This window comes from Taeniopygia guttata, chromosome 3, assembly GCF_048771995.1.
Source record: "Taeniopygia guttata chromosome 3, bTaeGut7.mat, whole genome shotgun sequence".
In the NCBI taxonomy this organism is placed as follows: Eukaryota; Metazoa; Chordata; class Aves; order Passeriformes; family Estrildidae; genus Taeniopygia; species Taeniopygia guttata.
The window spans coordinates 109345928-109369191 of NC_133027.1; the positions used below are offsets into that span (position 1 = coordinate 109345928).

The 23264-nt window shown below is 41.7% G+C and overlaps 1 protein-coding gene and 2 long non-coding RNA genes across 5 annotated transcripts in view; 1 reads left to right on the plus strand and 2 right to left on the minus strand.

Annotated features, from left to right (window-relative positions):
- LRFN2 (leucine rich repeat and fibronectin type III domain containing 2) overlaps positions 1-12519 on the plus strand; it is a 153730-nt gene extending 141211 nt beyond the window's left edge. For both annotated transcript variants that reach the window (XM_030269208.4, XM_041715448.2), the window contains one exon: positions 9316-12519. In XM_030269208.4, the coding sequence (XP_030125068.1) occupies positions 9316-10234 (919 nt within the window). In that variant the 3' untranslated portion in view covers positions 10235-12519. The remainder of the gene's footprint in view (positions 1-9315) is intronic.
- Positions 1010-5010, minus strand: LOC140683819 (uncharacterized). The gene is made up of 2 exons (XR_012055340.1): positions 4040-5010; positions 1010-2048 (listed from the first exon to the last, which is right to left on the minus strand). It is a non-coding gene; the product is annotated as an uncharacterized lncRNA (long non-coding RNA).
- Positions 12520-17155: 4636 nt separating the features above from the next.
- LOC115494538 (uncharacterized) overlaps positions 17156-23264 on the minus strand; it is a 114909-nt gene continuing 108800 nt past the window's right edge. For both annotated transcript variants that reach the window (XR_012055342.1, XR_012055341.1), the window contains exon 5: positions 17156-17388. This is a non-coding gene — a long non-coding RNA (uncharacterized lncRNA). The remainder of the gene's footprint in view (positions 17389-23264) is intronic.

Here is a 23264-nt window from a genome sequence, read left to right on the forward strand (position 1 = left end):
AAAGAGAAGAGAAGAGAAGAGAAGAGAAGAGGAGAGGAGAGGAGAGGAGAGGAGAGGAGAGGAGAGGAGAGGAGAGGAGAGGAGAGGAGAGGAGAGGAGAGAAGAGAAGAGAAGAGAAGAGAAGAGAAGAGAAGAGAAGAGAAGAGAAGAGAAGAGAAGAGAAGAGAAGAGAAGAGAAGAGAAGAGAAGAGAAGAGAAGAGAAGAGAAGAGAAGAGAAGAGAAGAGAAGAGAAGAGAAGAGAAGAGAAGAGAAGAGAAGAGAAGAGAAGAGAAGAGAAGAGAAGAGAAGAAAAATAGAGAAGAAAAGAAAAGAAAAGAAAAGAAAAGAAAAGAAAAGAAAAGAAAAGAAAAGAAAAGAAAAGAAAAGAAAAGAAAAGAAAAGAAAAGAAAAGAAAAGAAAAGAAAAGAAAAGAAAAGAAAAGAAAAGAAAAGAAAAGAAACATAGTCTAGTTACTATAGAAATTATTCTTGGAAGTTACAAGTACCTTCCCAAAGGAATTGCCTTGACAGGTTCTGTGATTAAAGCAGTTTTAGACTGAAACTAGATAGTATCATATCCCTCTTTTGATGGAGAAAAGGAAGAGAATTGCCTAGCCAATTAACTTAATCTAGGTTTTGTCTAATTTGTCTGTTTTGCATAACCACAGTATTAGCCAGCAGTTCAGTCCTGCTAATCCTCAGTGCTACATGGAAGAAAAGAACCATTTGTATATTACAGTGTAATCACAATATCTACTAATTTCCTCCGATACACTACAGGCCTCTTTTGAGAGGAGATTGCTGGCATTATCCCCATTTTATAAATTAGGAGCCTTACAGTACAGCAAAATGATTTCACAGGAACTGAGAGTTACTGATAAAGTGGAGCCTGATATCAGTGAAGCTGATAAAGGAAGAATAAAACTCAGTTATCCTAAATTCTTAGCACAGTTCACTCTCTGCAAGATTCAGTGCTCACTTGTGTAACGACGTGTATTTGTATTCCACGGACAGATTCAAGCGAGATCTCTTTTGTTGCTCTTGGGGGAAGAGGTTTATTCAGGATACATTGAGGCTCTGCCTCGAGCTGCCAGACACAGCACGTGGCTGGGCCTCGGGTGATGGGGGAGGGGAGAGACAGAGAGGAGAGCAGGGACTCCCGGAGGACTCTCCAGGAGGGGAAGGAAGATCCAAGAGGGCGTCCAGCCCCCTGGAGACCCCTTATCAAGGGGGGCTCCAGGGTGGGCTGGAACAGGACCTGGGCCAATGGGGTCACAGGCACCTGATGGTTCAGGGGAGGGTTACAGATGTGGGGTGAACCATACATTCTGGGGGGTGACATGGGAGAATCCATTCGGTTTTTGGACCCCGTTGTAGGTGAGGGTAATTGTCCAGCCAGTAGGGGGCGTTATATTCGTCCTGGCTGTACCATTGTGGTTCTTAATCATATTTATCTACCCTCCCCAACATCTCCCCCTTTTTCACTGAACCATTTGAAATATTAAATATTGATTTAACAACTATTTTCTGCACACTTGGAGGTGTACAGGGTATTGTTACTAGAACTATACTTATTGCTACTGAAACAGTTAAGCTTATTTTACAGAGTTCCTTTAGCCAAGGTGCAAGTCTCGAACTATTAAGTCAACTGTGTAGCTGAGATGGCTTTATTGTATTAAATCACTGATTATAGTAGGGGAGGCATTGTCAGAATTTTTTTGGAAAAGGTCTTATAATTAAACGGGTTGAAAAAGGTTTGTTAGGGTTTGTGTTAGATATATAGGTGGTCTTAGAGCTTGCAGGCTTGGCTAAAGCTACTCGGCATTTGTCTTTGGTTGAATTATAAGTAAAACTTCAATATAAAAACTGAAACAGAAGAACAAAAACAATATGCACGCATTAAACGATAGAAAGTCCATTTTTCTCTCGATGACGCAGCGTGGTTCAGGTCTGGGTGCTGGCTTCTTGGCTTGTGCTTGTAGAGGAACTGTCTGGTGTGGGGGTGTCAGCAGATTTCGATGCGTGGTAAGGCTTTACATTCTTTCCTGGGACCAACTTGAGTTGTCCACCTGTGGAAACACAAGAAAAACCTTTCCCCCACGTTAGACTGTGTGGACTTTGTATATGTCCTGAATTTAAGATTTTGAGTAAAGCTGGGGGGTGCCCTTTTATTTTTACTTTTTTGGTGTTCAGGAAATGTCTATAAATTTGGAGACGAGGCTCTCCTGCAGAGCTATTTAGAAAATTGTGAGCATATAGAGCCTTATTCAACCTCTTTTGATGTGTAGCCTGATCTACTCCACCTTTCTTTAGATTTGAGATGTGTTTTAGGGCTTGGCATGTTTTTTCTATGGTACCTTTTAACAGTGGTGTAAAATAGGAAAAGGAGATACCACTGTCCTTGAGTACTGGTAGGACTTCTTTCACCTCCTGAGAGGGGACAGCTGTTCGCTGGCTGAATATCACTTGCAAGGCTTGAGGATGCAGACTGTTGTCTTTGCAGCTATTATATTTGATTTCAGGGCAGTTTTTTAGTTGAAGATTGCTGGCACTGTGTTGAGAATTTGGTGAGACTGGGATAGAAAGGTTAGAGTTTGCAGGGGTAACATAGTTCTCTGTCTGTCCTTTGTTTGTAGAAGCTGCAGTAACATTGTTGCGTTCACGTTGCTGAGGCATAGTGTCTCCGTCAGGGTGTGGTGAGAAGCTGCTAGTGAGGGAGGCAGGGGCTGCTGCCAGCTGAGGCAGAGGAGCAGGGGGGGTGGAGGTTGTGGGCAGCAGCACCTGTGGGGAACTGGGATTTGTGGAAGGATATGCTGTCGCTATGGCATTGGTTGCTGTGGCAGTCTGAAGAGCCGGCGAAGGGAGAGATGTGGAGGGATATGATGATGGGTTTGGGAAACCCGGAAGTGGTGCCGGCGGCGGGGGGTTAAGGTGCTCTGCAGCCAGAGGCAGGGGCTGCGGCGCCGCGGGGGGATGGGGGGGTGGGGACGCCGGGTTTGCGTCTGCCGGGGGGTCCGGCCGCGAGTGCAGGAGGCGGGCGGGCAGCGGGGGTGCTGCGCCGGGAGCCGGGGCGTCCCTGGGAAGGACGGGCGGTGCCGCGGCTGCAGGGGCGGGGTCCGGGGCGCTCGAGGGAGAGGAGGTGGAAACAGGGGCGGGGTCATGGCCGCGCGAGAGGGGGGCGGCGGCCCCGGGGGCGGGGTCCGGACTGCGGGGGAGGGGGGCGCCCGCGGGGGCGGGGTCAGGGCTGCGCGGGGGGGAGGCGGCGGCCCCGGGAGTGGGAGCCGCCCAGCCCAGGGCCGGCGCATGGCCGGCGCGTTCGCCGGACCAGGGGACTTCCGGGTGGGTCGGGAGGGTGGCCGCGGAGGCGAGCGTATGCAGCTTTTGCAAAATCGCAGCTGACGCTTGAAATTGTGTTTGTAAAATAGCCATTGACTGGGTTTGTGCTATTAAAATGGCTGTTGTTTGATTTTGTAAAAGTTCGGCTATAGTAGCCATCATAGCCGGGACAGGCAATGCTGGGGGGCCGGGCGGGGGGGAGGCGGGGCCCGCGGAGTGGTTTGGGGGGGAGGAGGTGGCCGCAAGGGCGGGTTCTGGGTTGCGGGTGAGGGGGGGGGGCGGCTGCGGCAGGGAGCGCCGCTCGCTCAGAAACCGGCGAGTCGCCAGCAGCTTCGCCGGCATTCTCGCCGCAGCGCGGGGTGGGGGGGCAGTCCGGCGGAGATAGTTGAGCCACGGCAGGGAGCGATTTGGCTGCTATTAGCGGCTTTTGAGAAGCGCAGAGTTCTGCTAACACTTTATAAGCAGGAAATAAGTCGCAAGCATAGGGGTCCCGCAGTGAAATGTCGTTAAATAGTGTATGTCCCACGGACTCCCAAAAGTCTCCACAAAACACAGCAGAACGCTCGGCATATGGGAACTTAAGTAAGATCCATTCTAGGAGTTTTCGTAGCTCTTTTTTAGGCAAATTACTATTATGGCTACGTAATAAGTGGTTAAGTTGCTTATAGAGATCTCTATCAGCTGCAGAGTGGGACTGTCCCATTTTTAAACCAGTGTGGCTCACCTCGGTGTCGCAGGAGCGGGATCCTCTGTCAGGTTCCGACGTTTACTGCAGTCGGTGGTGAGAGGTCACCGCGGGGCTTCTCAAGAGCTTCAGCGCGGGCAGTGCTAAGCCGTGCTCGCCTGTGCTTTGTGTACGTGGCCACGTGGCGCGGCAAGTCTCGTCACAAAGCCTTGGGTCGCCGCGGAATCGCGGCGATCTCTTGTGCTCGGAGAATAATGGCCAGAAGTCGAATAAGGGCTCTAATAGCTCGCTACTATGTAACGAGTCGCTGAGCTGTACGACGGCTTCGGGACTTTTTAAAGAGCTCCGGTTCGTTACTGCCTAGCAGCAGAATGCCGTGCTCGCGATCACGATGGCGAGGAAATACCTGGTTATATAGTTAGTGTCCATGGAAAGGTGTCCTACAGGTAGAAAAGCTGGAAAGCATCCAGACGGGTGCAGTTGCAGGTCACCGTGGGTTCGTATTCGAGGTGGGCGCCAGTCTGTAACGACGTGTATTTGTATTCCACGGACAGATTCAAGCGAGATCTCTTTTGTTGCTCTTGGGGGAAGAGGTTTATTCAGGATACATTGAGGCTCTGCCTCGAGCTGCCAGACACAGCACGTGGCTGGGCCTCGGGTGATGGGGGAGGGGAGAGACAGAGAGGAGAGCAGGGACTCCCGGAGGACTCTCCAGGAGGGGAAGGAAGATCCAAGAGGGCGTCCAGCCCCCTGGAGACCCCTTATCAAGGGGGGCTCCAGGGTGGGCTGGAACAGGACCTGGGCCAATGGGGTCACAGGCACCTGATGGTTCAGGGGAGGGTTACAGATGTGGGGTGAACCATACATTCTGGGGGGTGACATGGGAGAATCCATTCGGTTTTTGGACCCCGTTGTAGGTGAGGGTAATTGTCCAGCCAGTAGGGGGCGTTATATTCGTCCTGGCTGTACCATTGTGGTTCTTAATCATATTTATCTACCCTCCCCAACACACTTGCATCTGGGATTATGACAGAAGTCTGCAGCAAACCTTTTCCCCCTGCATTTCTAACTAATTTATTTTCTAGTTTTTTTTAATATCACCACACCCCAAAGTGAATAATTACAAAATTGCTTGTTTCTGTATGTTGTGTCCACAAGGACATCACAAGCACATTTCAGTGGTGACACAAAATAAGACTGACTTCAAATAAGAGTTCTAGCACTCCCCTTTTTTAAAAAAGCATATCATGGACTCATTTTGGTGCTTTCACAAAGTGAGACACAAATCTCCATGAATTGATGGGAATGCAGTGTTTGTAAAAGCCCTGCAGACCTTCAAGGCTTCATAGCTCTTTATCCCACATTGACTCTCAAAGGAGCATCTGCCTACTGGTGTTCTATTTCAGACACTTATGCCATGCCCCAGTCCTGGCCATAGGTCTCCTCTTCTTCCAGTAACTAAAGCTGTTGTACCACAGAGGGAGAGCAGAGGGCTTTTTCTTGTAAATTAAGGACAGTTGTAGGACCCCTAGCCTCATTTCATTCCTTATAGAGGCAGGGTTTTCAGAGAGGTCAGAACCTTGTTAATATATGAATAGTTTTCTTTGGGATATTTTGACCTTCTGATAGGATTCAGAAGCTGGATTAAGAATCAGATAACAAAATCCTGGCAAGAATGTAGAGATTTGCCTGTTCCTGCTACTCCAAATAGAATAAACCAAATGAGAAAGGCAGAAATTACTGTGTCTTATGTGTGTGGACAGTAAGATTTCCATAAGATTTTCAAATTGTGTCTTGACCTAGCTAGAACTAAATACACACTTTTCCCTTTGACATATTTCTGTGTTTGTTTGCTTTCCCAGTCCTCACTGCTCCAGGACTCTGCCTAGACTCAGTTTTGTTGGACCCTCATAGATTTACAGCAGCTCTGTGCTACTGAGCCCCAGATTTAAGGACATGGTGGTCCATAATTAGTGGCACTGCACATATGGAGCAGCCATGAAGATACACCCCCTCTTAGGCAGAAAAGCAAAGATTGCAGTGGCATCTTGCAGCTACCTGTGTTGGGGACAATCAAAGAAAGAGTCATCAATATCCCAGAATGAAAATGTGTCTGCATCGATTTTAGACGTGGGGAGTGTTAAGAGATGTCATCCATCATATCTGACTGGCAGTATGTTTGGGGAGGGTAGACCAAAGCATGGAGCCATGCCAAAATACTCTTAAAATTTGGCAAGTTTAAAAGAACAAAATTGCCTTCCCTTTAAGATAGAAAAATTATCTGAAATTAATTACTTAATTCCTAATGCTCCTGAAATTGCTGCTTATTCCTATGCTTAGCTGTTCCTTAGCAGAATAATCTGCATATTTTACAAGAACATTTAAAGTTTATTTACAGAAACATCCAGAATTCTTTATTTTAGATGTATATGGTGAGTTAATTGCTTTTTCCTTAATTGAGATTACAACTGTAATCTTTTAAAAACACACTAGTCCAAATATTATCACAGATGTAGCTTCCAGGATTCATTGCATTTAGAAATGACTCAAATTCTTTCTAAGGCTAAGATGAAGTTTTCATTATAGCACATTTCAACACAGTTAACCTGTCCAAGCTTTAGGACTAATTATGGCCCCACTTCTGTACATTCACAAATGGATTGACTATACACTTCTTGCCACTATTCGCTGCCTGACAGTCCTTGAAATATTCTAGGCAGTTACATTTCCTTGGAAGCTTGTGTGTAATTGTGTTTGAAGAAAGCAAGTTGTAAATGATTTGGACTATCAGTGTTCACTGAAATTGGGCATTAGTGTGTGAGGCTGAACAACTCTATTTCTACTTGTTTCTAATGAGGTTTTACAGTGAAATAACTTCCGAATGACTTAACAAATCCAGAATTTTTTAAAGTTACTTATAAAATTTATATATATTTATATTTTTTTTTCTATGTTCATTTGCTTTTTAAAAAGAGCCACATCCTTACCTGAGGCCAGACTGAAGTGTTGTGTAAGTGGTGAGAAAGCCTACATGCAAAGACAAGTGCAAATCTATAAAGTGTGTAAACCCAGATGTTTGCTGCTTGCTTGGAGACTGTAGTCTCTCTTGTCTCTGTGCAAAGCCAAAGGAACCACTCTAACAGGTGGTGTTTTAGTCCTGTTTTTCCAAGGGTTATGACCCAAGTCCAAGACCCAGCTTGTGGGGCTGACTGGTCCTTCTGCTAACAGCACAACTTGTTTGTAATGAGGTTTTACAGTGAAATGACTTCTGAATGACTTAACAACTACAGAATTGTTTAAGTTTTGGTCTGGGAGTGGTGGTGAAAACTGGAGTATAGCACTATAGAAGGAGATAGGAAGGAACTCGTGAAACTATTCAAAGGTTTAAAATCAAATGTTTGACAATCAATAGTATTCTGTTACTCCATATATCATCCTTGGTGTGTGCATATATACTTGAACAATTCAACAAAGTACAGTCTGCTGTGAGCAGTGGTATTCTATTCACAGAGCCACAGGGAGAGCAGAACAATTAGAAATAGCATGAGACCAAACATTTCAACTTTTGGAACAATTTTAGCAACAGTGTCTGGAGTGTTTCATGAGGGCTGCTTTATGACCTCTTGGCTCTTTCTGAATAGCTCATCTATATCTTTGTCAAACAGCTACATTAGGATGATAAATGTGCCTAGAATTTCAAATACAACATTGAGTAAACCTGCCAGATGATGTTTATATTACAAATGTCTCTCACCGATATTTCTTTTCCTTACAGAGTTTTTTTTGGTGTTTGTTTGCTTTTTAAAAAGGAGCCACATCCTCGCCTGTGGCCAGACTGAAGGGTTGAGTAAGTGGCGTGAATGCATAAATGCAAAGATGACCAGAAAATCATCTTTGCAGTGCCTTGACGTTGCTGCTTCTCTGTGCAGGTCTGTTCCCTCCCACTGCACAGAAGGTGCTGTGCAGAGCTGATTTGTGCTGGCTGTGGCAATGATTTGAGGCTAAGGAAGCCTGGTGTTCCTACAAGGAGTCTGCCTTGTCCTTGTGCCCAGGCTTTACCCTCCCAAATAATCACACCAGCTCACTGTGTGCTCTAAGTGCCTGTAGGACTCCCTCGTTGCTGGATCAAAAGACCTGCAGATCTAAGTCATAATTAATGGCTGTTTTAATTTCAGCTTTTTTTCTCTCACCCAAGCCTGTAATGTAGAAGTAATGAGAAACGTGCATGAGGTATCTCTCTGGTGTTATTCTTGGCTACCCACCAGGCACCAATCTGGGATTCTCCACTCTGTTCTGCTAATGTGCTGCAATTTTCACTGGTTTGAAATGGGGGTAGACCATATTCATTCCCATCTGCTAATTTTGAATATTAGTGATGCTCTAAGATTGCATGAGTTTAAATGACTGTTTAAGTGTTATGGCAGCGAAGAATAATGTCCATGAATGTCCCAACTTGGAGCACAGCTTCAGGCTAGCTATTTGTTTTTTGGAAATGGACTTATACATGAGTAGAATTTTTTATTTTAAAGAAACTTTCTTATTTCCATACCTATATCTTCCTACCTATCCTCACACTTCCACAGCCCATACTGCCACTGCCAGCATTCCTTTTTCACTCACACAGGGGAAGGTGTTGCAGTGATACATTTCTGGCAAAGATGATGATGGTAGCATCATTTTTAGGAGATATTTCCCACAGTGAGTAGTAGGAGGATGAGGAAAGTAAGTGGGAGAGTGGAGAAAAAGAGAGATATGGCTGCCTGCCTTTCATTCTCAGTCAATGAGAAAACTAATTGTAGACCCTTGCCTTCACAAGGTAAGTGACCTGCTGATGTTAGACAGCAAATGTTCAGGCACCTGTGAAGTGATGTGACAACTGCCACGTTGAGACTCAGCAAACACAAGGGTCATTTGCATACTCAGAACTGCTCTTTGTATGCTTTTATTCTCAGTTATTTGTTCAATTTTGAATATATTTCAGGTTAGGACAGATGGAAGTGAGGAGAAAAAGAATCCCCAGTTTAGTTCAGTCTGCTTTTTCTTATTCCCTTTATTCCACAGTTGAGAGCTGGCTTTCAAAATTTGCGTGTTACGGAATGCTGAGATGTTGAATCTTCAGGAGCTGGGAAGCTGGAATGATTATTTGAATTTTATGACTCTGAATTTTATGGCTCCTCTCTGCCAGTACTTGGAACAGTTAATATCACACTTTTCTAATCTCTGTTCTTTCTTTTACCTTGTATCAAGGTAATCAATTGTCAATAACCAATTCCTTTTTCTTTTTCTTTTTTTTTTTCTTTTTTTTTTATTTCAAGGATGATACCAGCTACAAACAAGGCCTTTGTTGTAACCAACCTTGTTTCTGGAACAGGCTATGACCTCTGCGTCCTGGCAATGTGGGATGACACGGCCACAACCCTTACTGCCACCAATATTGTGGGATGTGCCCAGTTCTTCACCAAAGAAGACTACCCTCAGTGCCAATCGATGCACAGTCAGTTCCTGGGTGGGACCATGATTCTGATCATTGGGGGCATCATTGTGGCCACTCTGTTGGTGTTCATTGTAATCCTCATGGTCCGCTATAAGGTCTGCAGCAATTCCCAGGGCAAGATGTCGAACGTCAGCAACGTCTACTCGCAGACGAACGGAGCACAACCGGTTCAGAACGGAGTCTTGCCCCAAGTCAATCCCAAAGTGGTGGTGAGAAATGAACTTATGGAGTTTAACTGTCAGTCTGCACGGAGCAGCATCTCCTCATCCTCCAGCTCTGCAAATAGCCGTGACTGTGACAACTACAGCCTCCAAAGTGAACAGGGCACATTGTCCAGTAAATGGAGGCCTCCTTCCCGGTCAAAACACAATATTGACCGGCTAATGGGAGCTTTTGCCTCCCTGGAACTGAAATGTCAGAAAAAGGAGGAGATGACAGACTCCAGAACTTCCACGGTGGCCCGCCACACGGACAAAGAGCCACTGCTGGGCCAGACAGAGTCCAAATTCCGCAGCTTCCTCATGTTGCCTCTGGAGGGCAAAACTAAACGTAGCCATTCTTTTGACATGGGGGACTTCGCCACATCTCAGTGTTGCACCTACCCAAAAAAGATAACGAACATTTGGACAAAGAGGAGCCTCTCGGTCAACGGCATGCTTTTGCAGTATGATGACAATGACCTAACAGGGGCCAAAGGGACTTTTGGGAGCTCAGAGTGGGTAATGGAAAGCACGGTGTAAATATCAGCGTCTCCCCGCTTCTCTTCTCCCCTCATGTGTTATAAAGCACGGTTTGCTTCAGGGCCGTGCAATTGGAAAGAGAGGGGAGGAAACATTTTCTGTTGTACTGGCCAAAAAGATAGGCAAGCAAGTTACAGGAATAGTAAAAGAGAAAGAGGGTCATGAAATGTGAATAGGCACATATGGTACCATTCCTGTCTGGCCCCAACTAAACCATGCGTGAATGTTTCAAGGAATTTGCTAGTTGTATTTAGCATTGCTTTCCAAAAGTTACTCGGACTCCTGGTGAACTTCCACACAAGATTAAACGAGGATGAAAAGGGATTTAACAGCAGAATTTTAATTTTACAGGGTTTCTTTTTACTTTCTTCTTTGTTTTTGTTTTAATGGCACCTCTTTTTTTGTTGTTTTTGTTTGTTTGTTTGTTTTTAACCACAGAAATACACTTCTGTGGATATGACTGGTGCTAGGATATATATGGTTGTCATTCCAAGGAATTTTCTCAAAAGTGCAGGCAGGGCACCCACAGGGGCAGATCAGACTAAATTGTTCAGCATAATCTCATGGTCTTAACTGTGACATCAGGGCAAACTATATTTGTTGTTGAATGGACTTCGGGTTGGTATTTAACTATTTCTCTTCTGTTTTGATTTGTTACTGCTTTTGAGTTGCTTTTCTCCCACAACACAAGGTAAGTTTCCATGCCTATTTTGCTTTGTTTTCAGCCTCATCAAATCCCCCATATGGAAAGGAGGATATGTGCAAAAGTCAAATATCTGATGTACTGTATAACCCACTTCTAATACCATCCTTTTTTGTCCTAGGAAAAATTTGATCTAGGGACAAATAATAAAAAAAAAAATAATCCTCTTTCTTCCATCTCCCTCATAACCTCTTATTGTCAATGCTCAAGGCAGATTGCAGAAAATATTGATATCTGTAGGGGTGTTACTATCAAAGATGGGGAAAATAGTTATCACCATACCCTAATAAAGGATAAAGAAAGGGAAAACTAAAGAAGCTACTGGGAGCTCTCCACATTATGGATAGCAGTGGCTTCTGGTAGGGGTCATGCTCTCACTCCACTAAAATGAGAGACTGGCACCCTACTGTGACAAAAACTCCTTGTCTGTATGGTCACCGTGGCATGTCTTGACTGTACCAGTAACATCAGGCATATTAAGTTTCTGTATATTTCAGGGGATTGGTTATGTTCCAAATTAGCCACAGAAGTTAACTAAAATTTGGGTATCACAGAGGAGGGGATGTCCCATGTATCCCCTGCATTACATGAATCCCTTCTCCAGTCTGGTGCACTTCCCTGTCTCTCATCCTCAGGAAGACACATATAACAGGAGCTCTTCAGGGTTTGTAAATGGATTCTCAAATTGGTTTTGGGGAACATTGCTGTGATTGTAGGAATACACATGGCCCATCCAGCAGAATTTATTTTCCTTACCAATTTTACTGTGATTTCTAGCATTCTGCTGGCTACTGCAACTGTCCTGTCATTTGTTTATTTATTCGTTTGACCAGCTGTTGGGAACCATTCTGAAATTGCACATTGTTACTATGATTTTGTAAAAGATGTGGAGAAAGTATGCAAGGCACAGAGAAAATAACACATGAAAAAACTCTATGTATATTTTTTTTAAAGGTTCAGAGATATATTGTGACATGGCTGTGTACTTGATCTTGTATTCGTCATGTTTCCTACTTGGAGTTTTAGATAACGACATCCCTGTGATCAGAATATTTTTCCTTTATTTTCTTTCTCTCTCTTTTTTTTTTTTTTTTTTTTTTTTTGCTACAAAATGTACAGTAAAAAAACATACTTGGGAAAAAAAAAGTCCCTGCTTTTCATTTATTTGTTATTCTGTGGTCTGCTTTGAAACCTAAGAAATAATTATTTTTTAAATCATCTTTAAAATTTAGACATTTGCTTTGTCTTTCTCAAAAAATGTCTTTGACTTCAGGATTTTGGGTATAAAGCAAGAATCAAAAAATATATACCTTTTTGGACTGCACGAGAAGAGATTTGTAAAAGGCATTTCACCTCTTTTTCTGTTGTTACATTTATACAAGTCTATATTACTAGAGTACTCTAAACCCTGATCTAAAATCTGCAGATAGTAGAGGTAGCAATTTAGACTTAGGACGTGACTTTCTCTAAGTTTTTGCTCAGATTCTTGCTCACCAACAGCATTAATAGATTCAAGAGAGATCCAGTCAAACTTTGTTTGGAACATTTTTCAAACTCCCTGTTTTTCTCACACTTTCTGAGACGAATGACACCTCCAGTGCCAGAATCTACATAATCCAACTGTCCAGATGGCAGTTCATATTAACCATTAATGACATGTACATTTATGTTGCACTGAAAACTCTTCAAGAAGTTCTTGTAGTGAGTTAGTAATTTTCTTTGCCTTGTTCCACTGTGGTGCAGTTGGATTTTTTATGTTGCTACTTTACTCTGACCATGACATCTGGGTTGTTTTTAATTTAGACATTGAGTTCATCTTAACTATTAGTAACATATGCAGCCATGAATTTTCAAAGTATATCATATACTCAAAGAGCAATACTCTTTCACATTCTCATATAAAATTGAAAGAAGTAAGCCAGCAGATGCAGTTTTAAAATAATGGATAGTTGCCAAAGAACCAAGGTAATAAATTTCACACTCTAGCAGCTGCATTTATTATGGTTAATCATAATATTAATTCATTTAGCTTTAATGAATTAGGCTCAATCCACACCGGCTGATTTGAAAATACTGAGTAAAATTAAACAAGTGCTGGGCAATTACCTTTTGTGCTCACAGTACTTGAGAGGAAGAGGATTCAGGGACTCAGAGGTGAGGCAGGGAGTTGAGTCAGCAAGTGGCCAGCCCTCAGGAAGAGTTGGGGCTACTTATGGGTTGTGATCATCCTTTAAGTGCCATCAGTCACTGCCCTACTGTTGGAATCTGTGGTATTGATGATTCTGAGATTGTAGAAAGTCTCTGTCTTTCTGCCCCACTGCCAAAGAAGAAGCCATAATTGGTCTGTGCTGGTTTCAAGGTTGTTTATTCTGTTTATCTCTAACATGTTCTGCTGCCCTGCCGCAGCTCTGTCCTGCAGGGCAGCGTGTGGGGCTCTGCCCTCAGTGGGATGGTACAAACATTAAATACCACAAACTACCTGTGCTGGATTTACAATAATGTGCCAATATCTGTCACCTACGTTGGACAGTGTGTCCCCAGCCTAAACCAACAGAAAAATGCCAACACTACAGTGAAACATGGAGGGCATGAAGAAGGAGAAAAAGGACAAAACACACCCAATTTCCTCCATCTTGTCCCCTTTGGAGCCCTTATCTAGAATCCTAAAATTTTACTTTTGCACCCGTGCCACACTTAATTATTACTTATATCAAACACTCAGAGCTTGTAATTTATCCTGTAAGATTGAAAACTCTTTTCCATGGACAGAGATCACAGACAGTGTCTCTGGGGGCTCTGTACAGGGGGGTTCCTGACCCCTGCCAGGGTCCCAGACCTTCCAGGGCAGCCAGAGGGATGCCCTGGATTCCCACGCCCTACTTCCACTATCAGCAAAGCAGGCCTTTGGAATTATCCTGTGGCTTCCTCTGAATCCCTCTGAGAGCTGTTGAAGGCAGCTCTGTAGTTTGGGTTACATTCTTAATCCCTGCCCTAATTGCTAAAGTGAAATTAAGGCCCCAGGGTCCTCCACACACAATCTGACCAATCTCTACCTTGCATTTGTTTTCCTGTGTGTACCTCACTCAGCACCCCTGGGTTTGATTATTCTTCTCGAGTGCTGCCATAGTACCATAATAGGGATTCTTTTTTTACCTCACTTCTGAGCACAACCACACATCAGTTCTTCCTGAAATGATAAAAAAAAAGATGCCCCTTTACTTGGTGCAATAAATATTTTCACTCATCATTGAGGAGCTGAGATAGCTTTAATGGCCTAGCCCTCTCATCTCAGAAGAGAAAAGAAGAGACAACTTCTACGCTGAGAAGTTTATACGGTGTCTCTCAAGTTAATATCAAGTCTGATGTGCAGCTGCACCAATCATGTTTTAGAGGCAAAGATAAGTTAGTGCAGATAGTAAGGAAAACAACAGATATCAACAGAAGCCTTCAGAAAATAGAAATCTGAGAAATTAGGGGGACTAGAAAATTTAAAGTGAAGTCTATGGGAATAATTAAAGACATCTGCATATGCATATGTAACTCCTGTAAGTTAATTTTTGAGGTGTTTTATAATAGTGGAACTAGCTTTTTTTCCTAAAAATGTATGTCATTTTCTTGAAACAAGAAGATATGAGTTCACTGTTAAATTACACAGTTAGGCCTGCTAAAAATCCAACACAAATCCCCAAAATATCATCCTATCATTCTGGAGAATATTAAACAAGATGACAAAATGGAAATTTCTGAAAGTAGTGATTATGTGGATTTCATTTGATGTCTGCTAAGAACCAAATGGTTGTATGAAATGAAAATAAAAGTGTGTGTGTGTGTGCCTGTGTATGTACATGTGAATAGCAAAGCAGACCAGACTATTTCCTTACATTTATATCCTTACAGATTACATGAATTGGAATATAGTTCTGGTTTCAAATGTTCTTTCTGAGTTTTCCAGCTCTAGAGAGCAGCAAACTTTCCCACTTTCCTCAGAGGAAGATAACCCATTTGATATACCTCCAAACTACACATTGTACCTTGTTATAATTGGGATTAATTCACTTATAAAACAATGCATAACAAAGAAATGAGAGGTGTCTTTGCCCAACATGATGTGAGATTGAAAAGGTGGTAGATTTTCCTTTGCTAAACTTGTTTGTATTTCAAATCATGAGACTGATCTGGTCTGGCAAGAGAAGAAAATAATATTCCAAATGCCTGCTTGTTTAATTTCTCACTTTTCACCCAGCAAAGGGTTGCAAAGACAGATAACAAAAGACAGCATTTGGAGGTTTTCTGAATGGGTGCAATAAATGCAGCAACTTTAATACAGCAAATTTAAGCACATTCTAACCCGGAGAGCAATGAGTAATTGCACCTGATAGCTAAGAAAACATTTTAGTCTTTGAACAGCTTGAATTTCACATCTGCTTGCAATGTTTTGTACCCATTAACCTGTGGGTAACCCACAGTACAGCATATGGTGCTCACAGTACCCCACTCTACCCCTTGCAGCCTATTTCTCTGGAACCTTTTCTCAGTGACTCTCTGTGTTCAGTGTTTGTAATTGGGCAATTCCGGATGTGGCATTATCAAGAAACTTTATTAATATCTTGCATATTTCACCTTTAAATTCCCCTAAACATGATGATGAGATCCCGCTGAAAACATTAAATTAGGGCTGGTTTTAGGCTGTTGGCTGATGAAAACCAAATCAGAGTGCCTTGAAACTCTTGCTTTCAATATAGGAATTTTATGTTCTGCAGGATGTTTTCCTTGTCCTAATTAACCACTCCTTCATCCCCAAAGGTACAGCATTCCTTAGCATCAGCTGTCAGAAGGCCCTACTACACAAAACAGTGCCAGATGCTTATTCCCGATATTACACTTCCAACAGATGGCAAATGTCAGAGATATAAATACACATCCACATACAGATATATCAGCAAGTGCAGGCATTTGTATTCATGCATATACATCCCCATGCACATGTGTACGTGTTGCATTCTTTATCTGTATGGTTTATGATGTACAGGTTTCCTAGCTTGGTAATGAAGAAACATTTACATTTTTCATTAAATACTAGTGGAAGAAAGAGAGAGAGCAGAAACCTCTTCTTTATAAGAAGTAGATTAGTTGATAAGCTGCATCTCATCTGAGTTGGGAGACATGAGTTCTTCAAATTAACTTAATTGGTGGTGAAAGGGTTCATTCATTTCCTACGACCACAGCGAAGTCTCAGCTCCTCTGTAGGGCATTTATTCAGCTGATGCTCCCACCACATGATGCAGATAAGTCTCCTGTCAATGAGGACTTGTGTTCTGCAGGGAGGCAAGCAGCCACGGGGAGTTATTGTTCTGCATTCACTGTGCCTGTTTGGGCTCTTAAATGTGCCCTGAGGATGTTCTTTAGTTAGTTACCTTGGTTCTTGGGAGAGGGCAGCATCACATGTTTTACTCAGTCATATGAGGCTCCCAGACCCAGGGCTAGAGAAACCAGTGGGAAAGGGAAACACTGAAAATCAATGGCCTGTATGAGAAGAAAATAATTTTTAAATCCACAAATCTTAGTTTGCAAATAGGAGAGGAAACACTCAATTCATTACCTGTACTGTTACAGAGGTGGGCATCAACTTATGTCAAAAGTTTGCCCATAATATTTTTCATGCAATGAGAAATGCAATATCCAAAGATATCCATCGTTGATGACACTTTTCAAGTTAATTCTGTGGGACTAGTCCATTTTAAAAGTATTAATACTCCTAGCCACTTCTCTTCAAGAATAATGCAGACTAGTTTAATGCTGCCCTGTTAAACACCACCTGTACCATTTATGTGTCAAATCACAAGACAGGTGTCTGAACAGGGAAAAAAGACTGTTATTTCAGGGAAGCTGTTCCTCTTTGACAATATTGTTGGTTTACAGGCATGAAATACCCAATCTGAGAAGGCAAAGGCATGATGAAATGCCATCTTTATACCCTGAGTCTTGGTGGGACTTAAAGTAAAATCCAAAGAGTGGATGTGTTAATCTTCCTTCCTTTGAATATGACTCAGAGAAGGAAATTTTCAAATGATTAGGCTCATAAATGGGATGTGCTGTAGATGAAAGATGGTGCTCCTTAGATGGATGAGATCCAAGTGTTTCTGCAGCAGGGAGTTCCATGCTATCACTGGTGGAACAGCCATGCCAAAGTCTGCTGAAGCAGGATCCAAAGAGGATCACTGCACAGGTCACAGCTGAGACAGGAGGCGTGGAGATGTAGGAACATGTTAGATCCAGCTATTCCATGTCTAATAAATCATTCTATCCTAGTATCCTGTGACAGGACACTAGTTATTTCAGAGAAAGTACCAGTAGGAAAACTTCAGAGGATTCTGTCCCAAAGCCTGATGGCCTGCTCATCCTTATCCCCTTCTCCATAAAGAAGCAAAGAATTCCTTCCAAAATTCACACCCTGAAAAATAAAGCACAGCAGAATTAAAACTAGGACCAAAAAAAAAAAAAACAAAACCAAAAAACCACTCTGAATGCTTCCTCTTCTTTTAGAGTTCCTGCCTTTGAGTCTGTCAAGCCTGACTTTAAAACAAGGTAGTTCTTATTATCTGAAACTGGGTTGCCTGAGGGACTTGGAAATGGACAGGTATTTGCAGAGATGATGAGAATATTACTAATTTGCAAGAAGGATGCAGTGCACCTTCTGTGTGCTTCACTGTCACTAAATGCAGACCAAAGTTCTTGGCAACAGAAGCAGCAACATTAAAACACATAGCAACTTTATGAAATATGAAACTTTGGCCCATAATTCAAAAAAAACCCCTGAAAAACAAACAAACAAAACTCCATCACTTCAAACAGTGACTTCCTTATCTAGTTTTGAGAAAAAAAAAGAGCAGATATTAGTTCTTGTTTTCAGATACACCTCTGGATGTGCATATAATAAAAAACCTCTGTAGAAAAAAAAATTCATCTTCTAAGAGATTATTGCATACTAGCAGGTTGTGTAATAGTATCTGGAGATCAGATAAGAAACACTCAATATAGCACAAATTTGATCCTAAGAAACTGGTGCTCCTGAATTTTGGGCCACTAGGAGATGTTGTCTTTTTTTTTTTTTTTTTCCTTCTTTAATAGAAGACCAGAAATGATGGATTTCTACGGAAGAAACCCCAGCAGGATTGTGGACCTTTAAAATCAAGTTGTGAGGCCAATTCCAAGCTGAGCAGGTGCATGAAAATGCAAACAAGCCTGAGGCCATTAGTACAAATGCTTTTAACAGCTGCCAGAGAGCCTCAGCTTGCTGTGTGGTTGGGCTGCTACACAAACACATCCAAAATGACTGCACAGACCCAAATGATTGAATGATATGCTGAGTGTTGACTAATGGGTAGCACTGGTTAGAAGTCATGAATGCAGATGAGAGCAATACAGTTTTGGCTTCAACTTCTGGGCTACAGTTTTCTGTACCTGCTGGGTGCCCAAATCTGATTATTACTGCTGGTCTGGGCCACCAGAATCTGAGGGACGAAGCCACCCATGTTATATTTCACTTACAAAGACCACTGAGAACAATCTTCAATAAGGTTCAGGAACATTTCCCTCCTTGGGGAATTCGGGTTACAAAATCCTGCAGAACCTAAGTCCAGAAGGGGAACCCCACTTCTGTCATTTAGATCAGCCTGTAAGAACTTGAGTTTATTTGAAATGGAAGCAACTTACATCTCTATCCTGGCTTTCCAGGACTCACCACCTTCCCATCCTCATCTTCTCTCTTAGCCCTCCAGCCCCCTTCGCATCCCCTGATGAGATTTCATTCCTTCTCTGTTTCCTTTCTTTACTGATTTATCATTTGATTTTGGGAAGAGGCTATTTTTCATCTGCTGTACACACCAGCCCAGTCAATGCCATGAAGTAGCTGCACATGAGAGGAGAATGAACATGGCTGATGTGATTTCTGGCCGTGCTCCATTCTCAGTTACTCTGCTGCAACTTTGCTGCTGACTGCACTGACTTAAAATTACAATTGTAATTGTAATTGATGATTACAATTACAGTTATTTGAATTATTCAGTGTAACAAGACAACCAAATGAACTGAGATCCTTCATCAATCACAAACTGAGGACACAAATTTCTGGAGATATATCCTTTAGTTTTATCTCAATGGGTTCATGCACGCAGTTCAATACTTGGGACCTTGCTATATTTTCACTCCTAATTAATAATCTGGGGATGGCCATTTCAGTTTGATTTCTCCAGAACAATCATAGAGGAAACAATTGACATAAATACAGACTAAACAGAGCCCCTAGGTTTACCATGATTCCAGCAGGATGCGAAGCATAGACATAAAGAAGAGCTAAAATTTATTCCTACATCAGACATGTTAGTTTTGTTATTAATGTCACCATGTTGAAATTGCATCTGGCATTAATATGGATGGTACCAGGTGAGGAGCTTTGGAATTAATCTCCAGGACAGGTGACCTGGATTTTAGTGAAGAGAGGATCTCCTACCCTTCAGGTGCCTTATCCTCTCCTGAATATTTTTGAGTATCTGTTCTATATGTTTAGTAAGCTAATCATTCTAAATATTTATTTTAGGTATTTATATAACTTCATTCCCATAAATGTAGAATGCAGTGTGACAGGTTTCCATTTCCATATGATTTGTGGTATACATAGATGGGCCACATTATTGTTCAGAATGAAATCCCATACAGATATCATATGTTTTTCAAAATCCACCAAAAGAAACATCCAGTCATTTAAGAACTTACACCCTTAGTACAAACCAGTGGGAAAATAAGGGCTAAATATGAAATAACTATTGACAGGAATATCCACATATGCTTTCTGCCCAAAACTTCAACCCCAAATATTTGGAACAGAGATAGGTCTGAATTATTCGGGTCTTAAACTCCTCACAGCCCTCAGTATAACCTAACCAGTCCTAGAAACCTGTATAAATTACAGCAGTTCTACAGGTCTAAATTCTTGTCTTCTTTTCTGTCATCTCCATCTCTCAAAGCAGGATTTACTTAGCAGTCATTCCCAAAAGAGTAGGGGGATATTTTTCCACAATGATAATAGTTTCCCTTGGATGTTTTGTCGCCTGTTATTGTTTACCTGATAGAAAGCAGCTGATGAAGGAATGATGTTCTCTTTACTACCTCTGTTGGTGACAACCCAGGCAGACTCAAAGTGTGTGTGGTATTGTGGTTTGCTCACCCCATGTTGTCTTCAACTATTAAATATCTTTGTCAGTTACTTTTCCTGAACGAGGAATGGTCTTTCTACCACTGCCTGTAAGAGTATAGTACTCTCACATGAGTACAAGTATTCCCCACTCATTATTTGCTGTTTTCCATGTCCTTTTCATCACTTGGCCATATTCTGGTACAGTAAGGGACTAGAAGTGATAACATTAGTTTTACCACAAATAGCTGTATAGGGAATGTAACGGCTAAAATTAGTAATATAATCACAAATCCTAGAATAAAACCTCCTTCTGCAAAAATATCTGCAAATGAGACTAAGATTTGCTAAAATTAGGGTAGATCAGAAGCAATTCACAAATGAAAACACAACAGAAACAAAAAATTCTTTGGATGATTTATCTGGAAAATGTAACTCTAAGAGCTTTAATGGTGACTTAAAATGGAAATTATAATGTTTCCTGAACTGTGCTGCATTTACACTCAGAGCAAGAAAATGAGCTGAGAAGCTGACGTGGGATTAGAGCATGTAGTTTGCAACACAAGACTGTACGATTTCTAAAAGGGCTGTGAAATTCCTGAAGGAGAAATGCAATTACCAGAAGTGGGATTAGCTAATATTAGTTAATCAAATTTGAAAGGCATTTCCTTAATGCCCTTTATGGAAAGGAAAAGGAAGGTAATGTATTCAAATGAGTTTTGAAATAAATAAATTGCTTTTTAAAAGGCTGGGAGTGGATTTGTGGTCCAGACCTAATACTCAGTTTGCTCCTAGTATCCAGATTATAGGAGATTATCACAGATCAAACTCCTTTAACAGAAAAGAGCCTTTTAAACCACCTCAGCATTGCCCTTATTAGGAATGAAGGAGAGAGGCTCCTTCCACTGGGAGGAAAGAAGCCCTTAATTCATGTCTTGTCAGAAGAAAGGCGCTTGCTTCAGCACTGAACAGGTTGGTTACGGCCCTAATTTACACAGCAGTGTGTCTTCCTGGAGGAAGGGACGACACCTTTAAGTAATAATGAACAAGTGTGCATTGACAGAATAATAATCACAGATTGAAAAGGTTACAGCAGAGAAGGTGGTAAAGCTAAGTGCCTGCTTTAATTCCACTGGGTGCCATAATATTAGGACTCGGGAGCTGCACTTACAATATAAAATAACATTAGTGTGGCAATTAGGACTTAATGGTTTGTGGAGAGAAGTCTGCAAGGCTTTATAAAAACATCTAAATTAGTCTGTATTCAAGTTTTACATCACTCAACTTTTTTTTTCTGGCTGTATTGCCCTCTCCCTCAAAGGCAGAGATGTTTTAAAGCATCGAGAAGAAATGCTAGAGGAACTGGGGACACTTCTCAGTTTGTATATATGGGTATAATCTGAATTTCAGTTATTCAGATTGAATAATTATTTCAATTTAATAAAATTAAAAAATCTGGCCTAGGGTGCCTGAATAAAATTGCTGACCTACAGCAAACATTCATTTGCTCCAGTAAGCAAACAAAAACCCCAAATCACTAGATGTATTGATCTGGTCTTCTATTCACTGAATTTTGACCTATCTTAAAGTGCAGACATCCTACAGCACTTAGAGAAATACTACTCCAATCAGACCTTTTTGAGTGAATTCATACTCCACACATTTTGTTAGGACCTTCTGCTTGTCTCCAAAGGAAGAAGTCACCCAGATTTACAGGAGATAATCTACAATTTTTAAAATTCTGCTGAATTCTGTCACCAAGCCAGCAGAGTGCCAATGACCTGGCAGTGCTGGTCTTGCAGAAAACCTTGGAGACCATATGGAAATTTCTCAATTTATGGGATTTAAGAAACAGGCAAAAAACAGGGCTTGTTTTTTTCCAGTCCACTACATGGCACGAGATTTTTAACTTCTATGAAAATACATTTCCTCATTAGTTTTCATATATGACTTCCATTCAGCACATCAGTCAGTGGCTGACAGACTGTATAAATCTCAGGCACTAAAAGTACACAGCACCATTGTTTCCATTCCTGTCTGACCATTACACAATTCTGGAGCTGTCTGGTAACTGAATTTACAAATAGTTCTCTGATCACTGGTGGCAACAGCTGCTTTCCTCAAATTTACAGTAAGAACTGACAGAAATGGAGCACGTCCTTGCCTCTTCATTGATCTCTCTTCCCTTTTCTTTCACACACATACAAATTTTCTGTTTGAAGTTATTGAGTGTCTTATCTCTGGTAGATATGTTTATATGACTATATATTCTCTGTCTGAAACTGCAAACTCAGACACCACATAGGTCAGCATTGACCAAGCACTGACAATGCCACTATTCTATTCCCTCCAGGAGAGATTCCAAACCACTCCTTTCCTTCTAGGATACTTTTTGTAGGTTTGTTACGTGTAGGTTTGTTGTTTGATTGCTGTCTTTCAATAATCCTGTGAAAATATACAGGCTGTTTGGAAATGTCTGGGGGAAAAAAAAAAAAAATAGCCCTGAAAAATTCTTTACTGTGAAATAAAGACACAGAAACAGGTTGTCCAGAGAAGCTTGTACATATATACATGCATGCACACATCTATATAATAATTCTGTCAGAATTCAGTGACAGGCATGGATTTTTCTTTTTTCTCACCAAAAAAAAAGTAAAATGGCCAAGCTTTCAGAAAGGAGGGGGTTGTCCAAGCAGAGAGGTTGGATGCAAAGACACTGTACAAGCAGTTGTCTGTTTCTAGTGCTGATCATGCTATTAATTCCTTTCTGATAATGAGGGACTCTATTCACTACACTTCATTTCTCCCTAATGAATACCCCTTTTCAAAAGAGAACTTCAGACACTGCCCCTTTAGATGTGGCTTCCTTCTTAATTTCTGTGATGCCTGGATGCATAAAAAGCATCGGGGATTCGAATTAGAATTTTGCTGCAAGACCTGTGTGAATCAGGGAAAGGAGAATACAGCAACATGAGGCAGGGTAAGCAAATTTATCTTCTTATGGGCACAGGATTGGTTTATGTGATTGTCCCATGATTTTCTTCCCTTCCACACTGTGGAGCAGAAGAGTAAAGTTAAACTTAATAGCAATAAATGTATTGCTCTGGTGATGGTTTCTAAGCTTATCCCCACCTGGT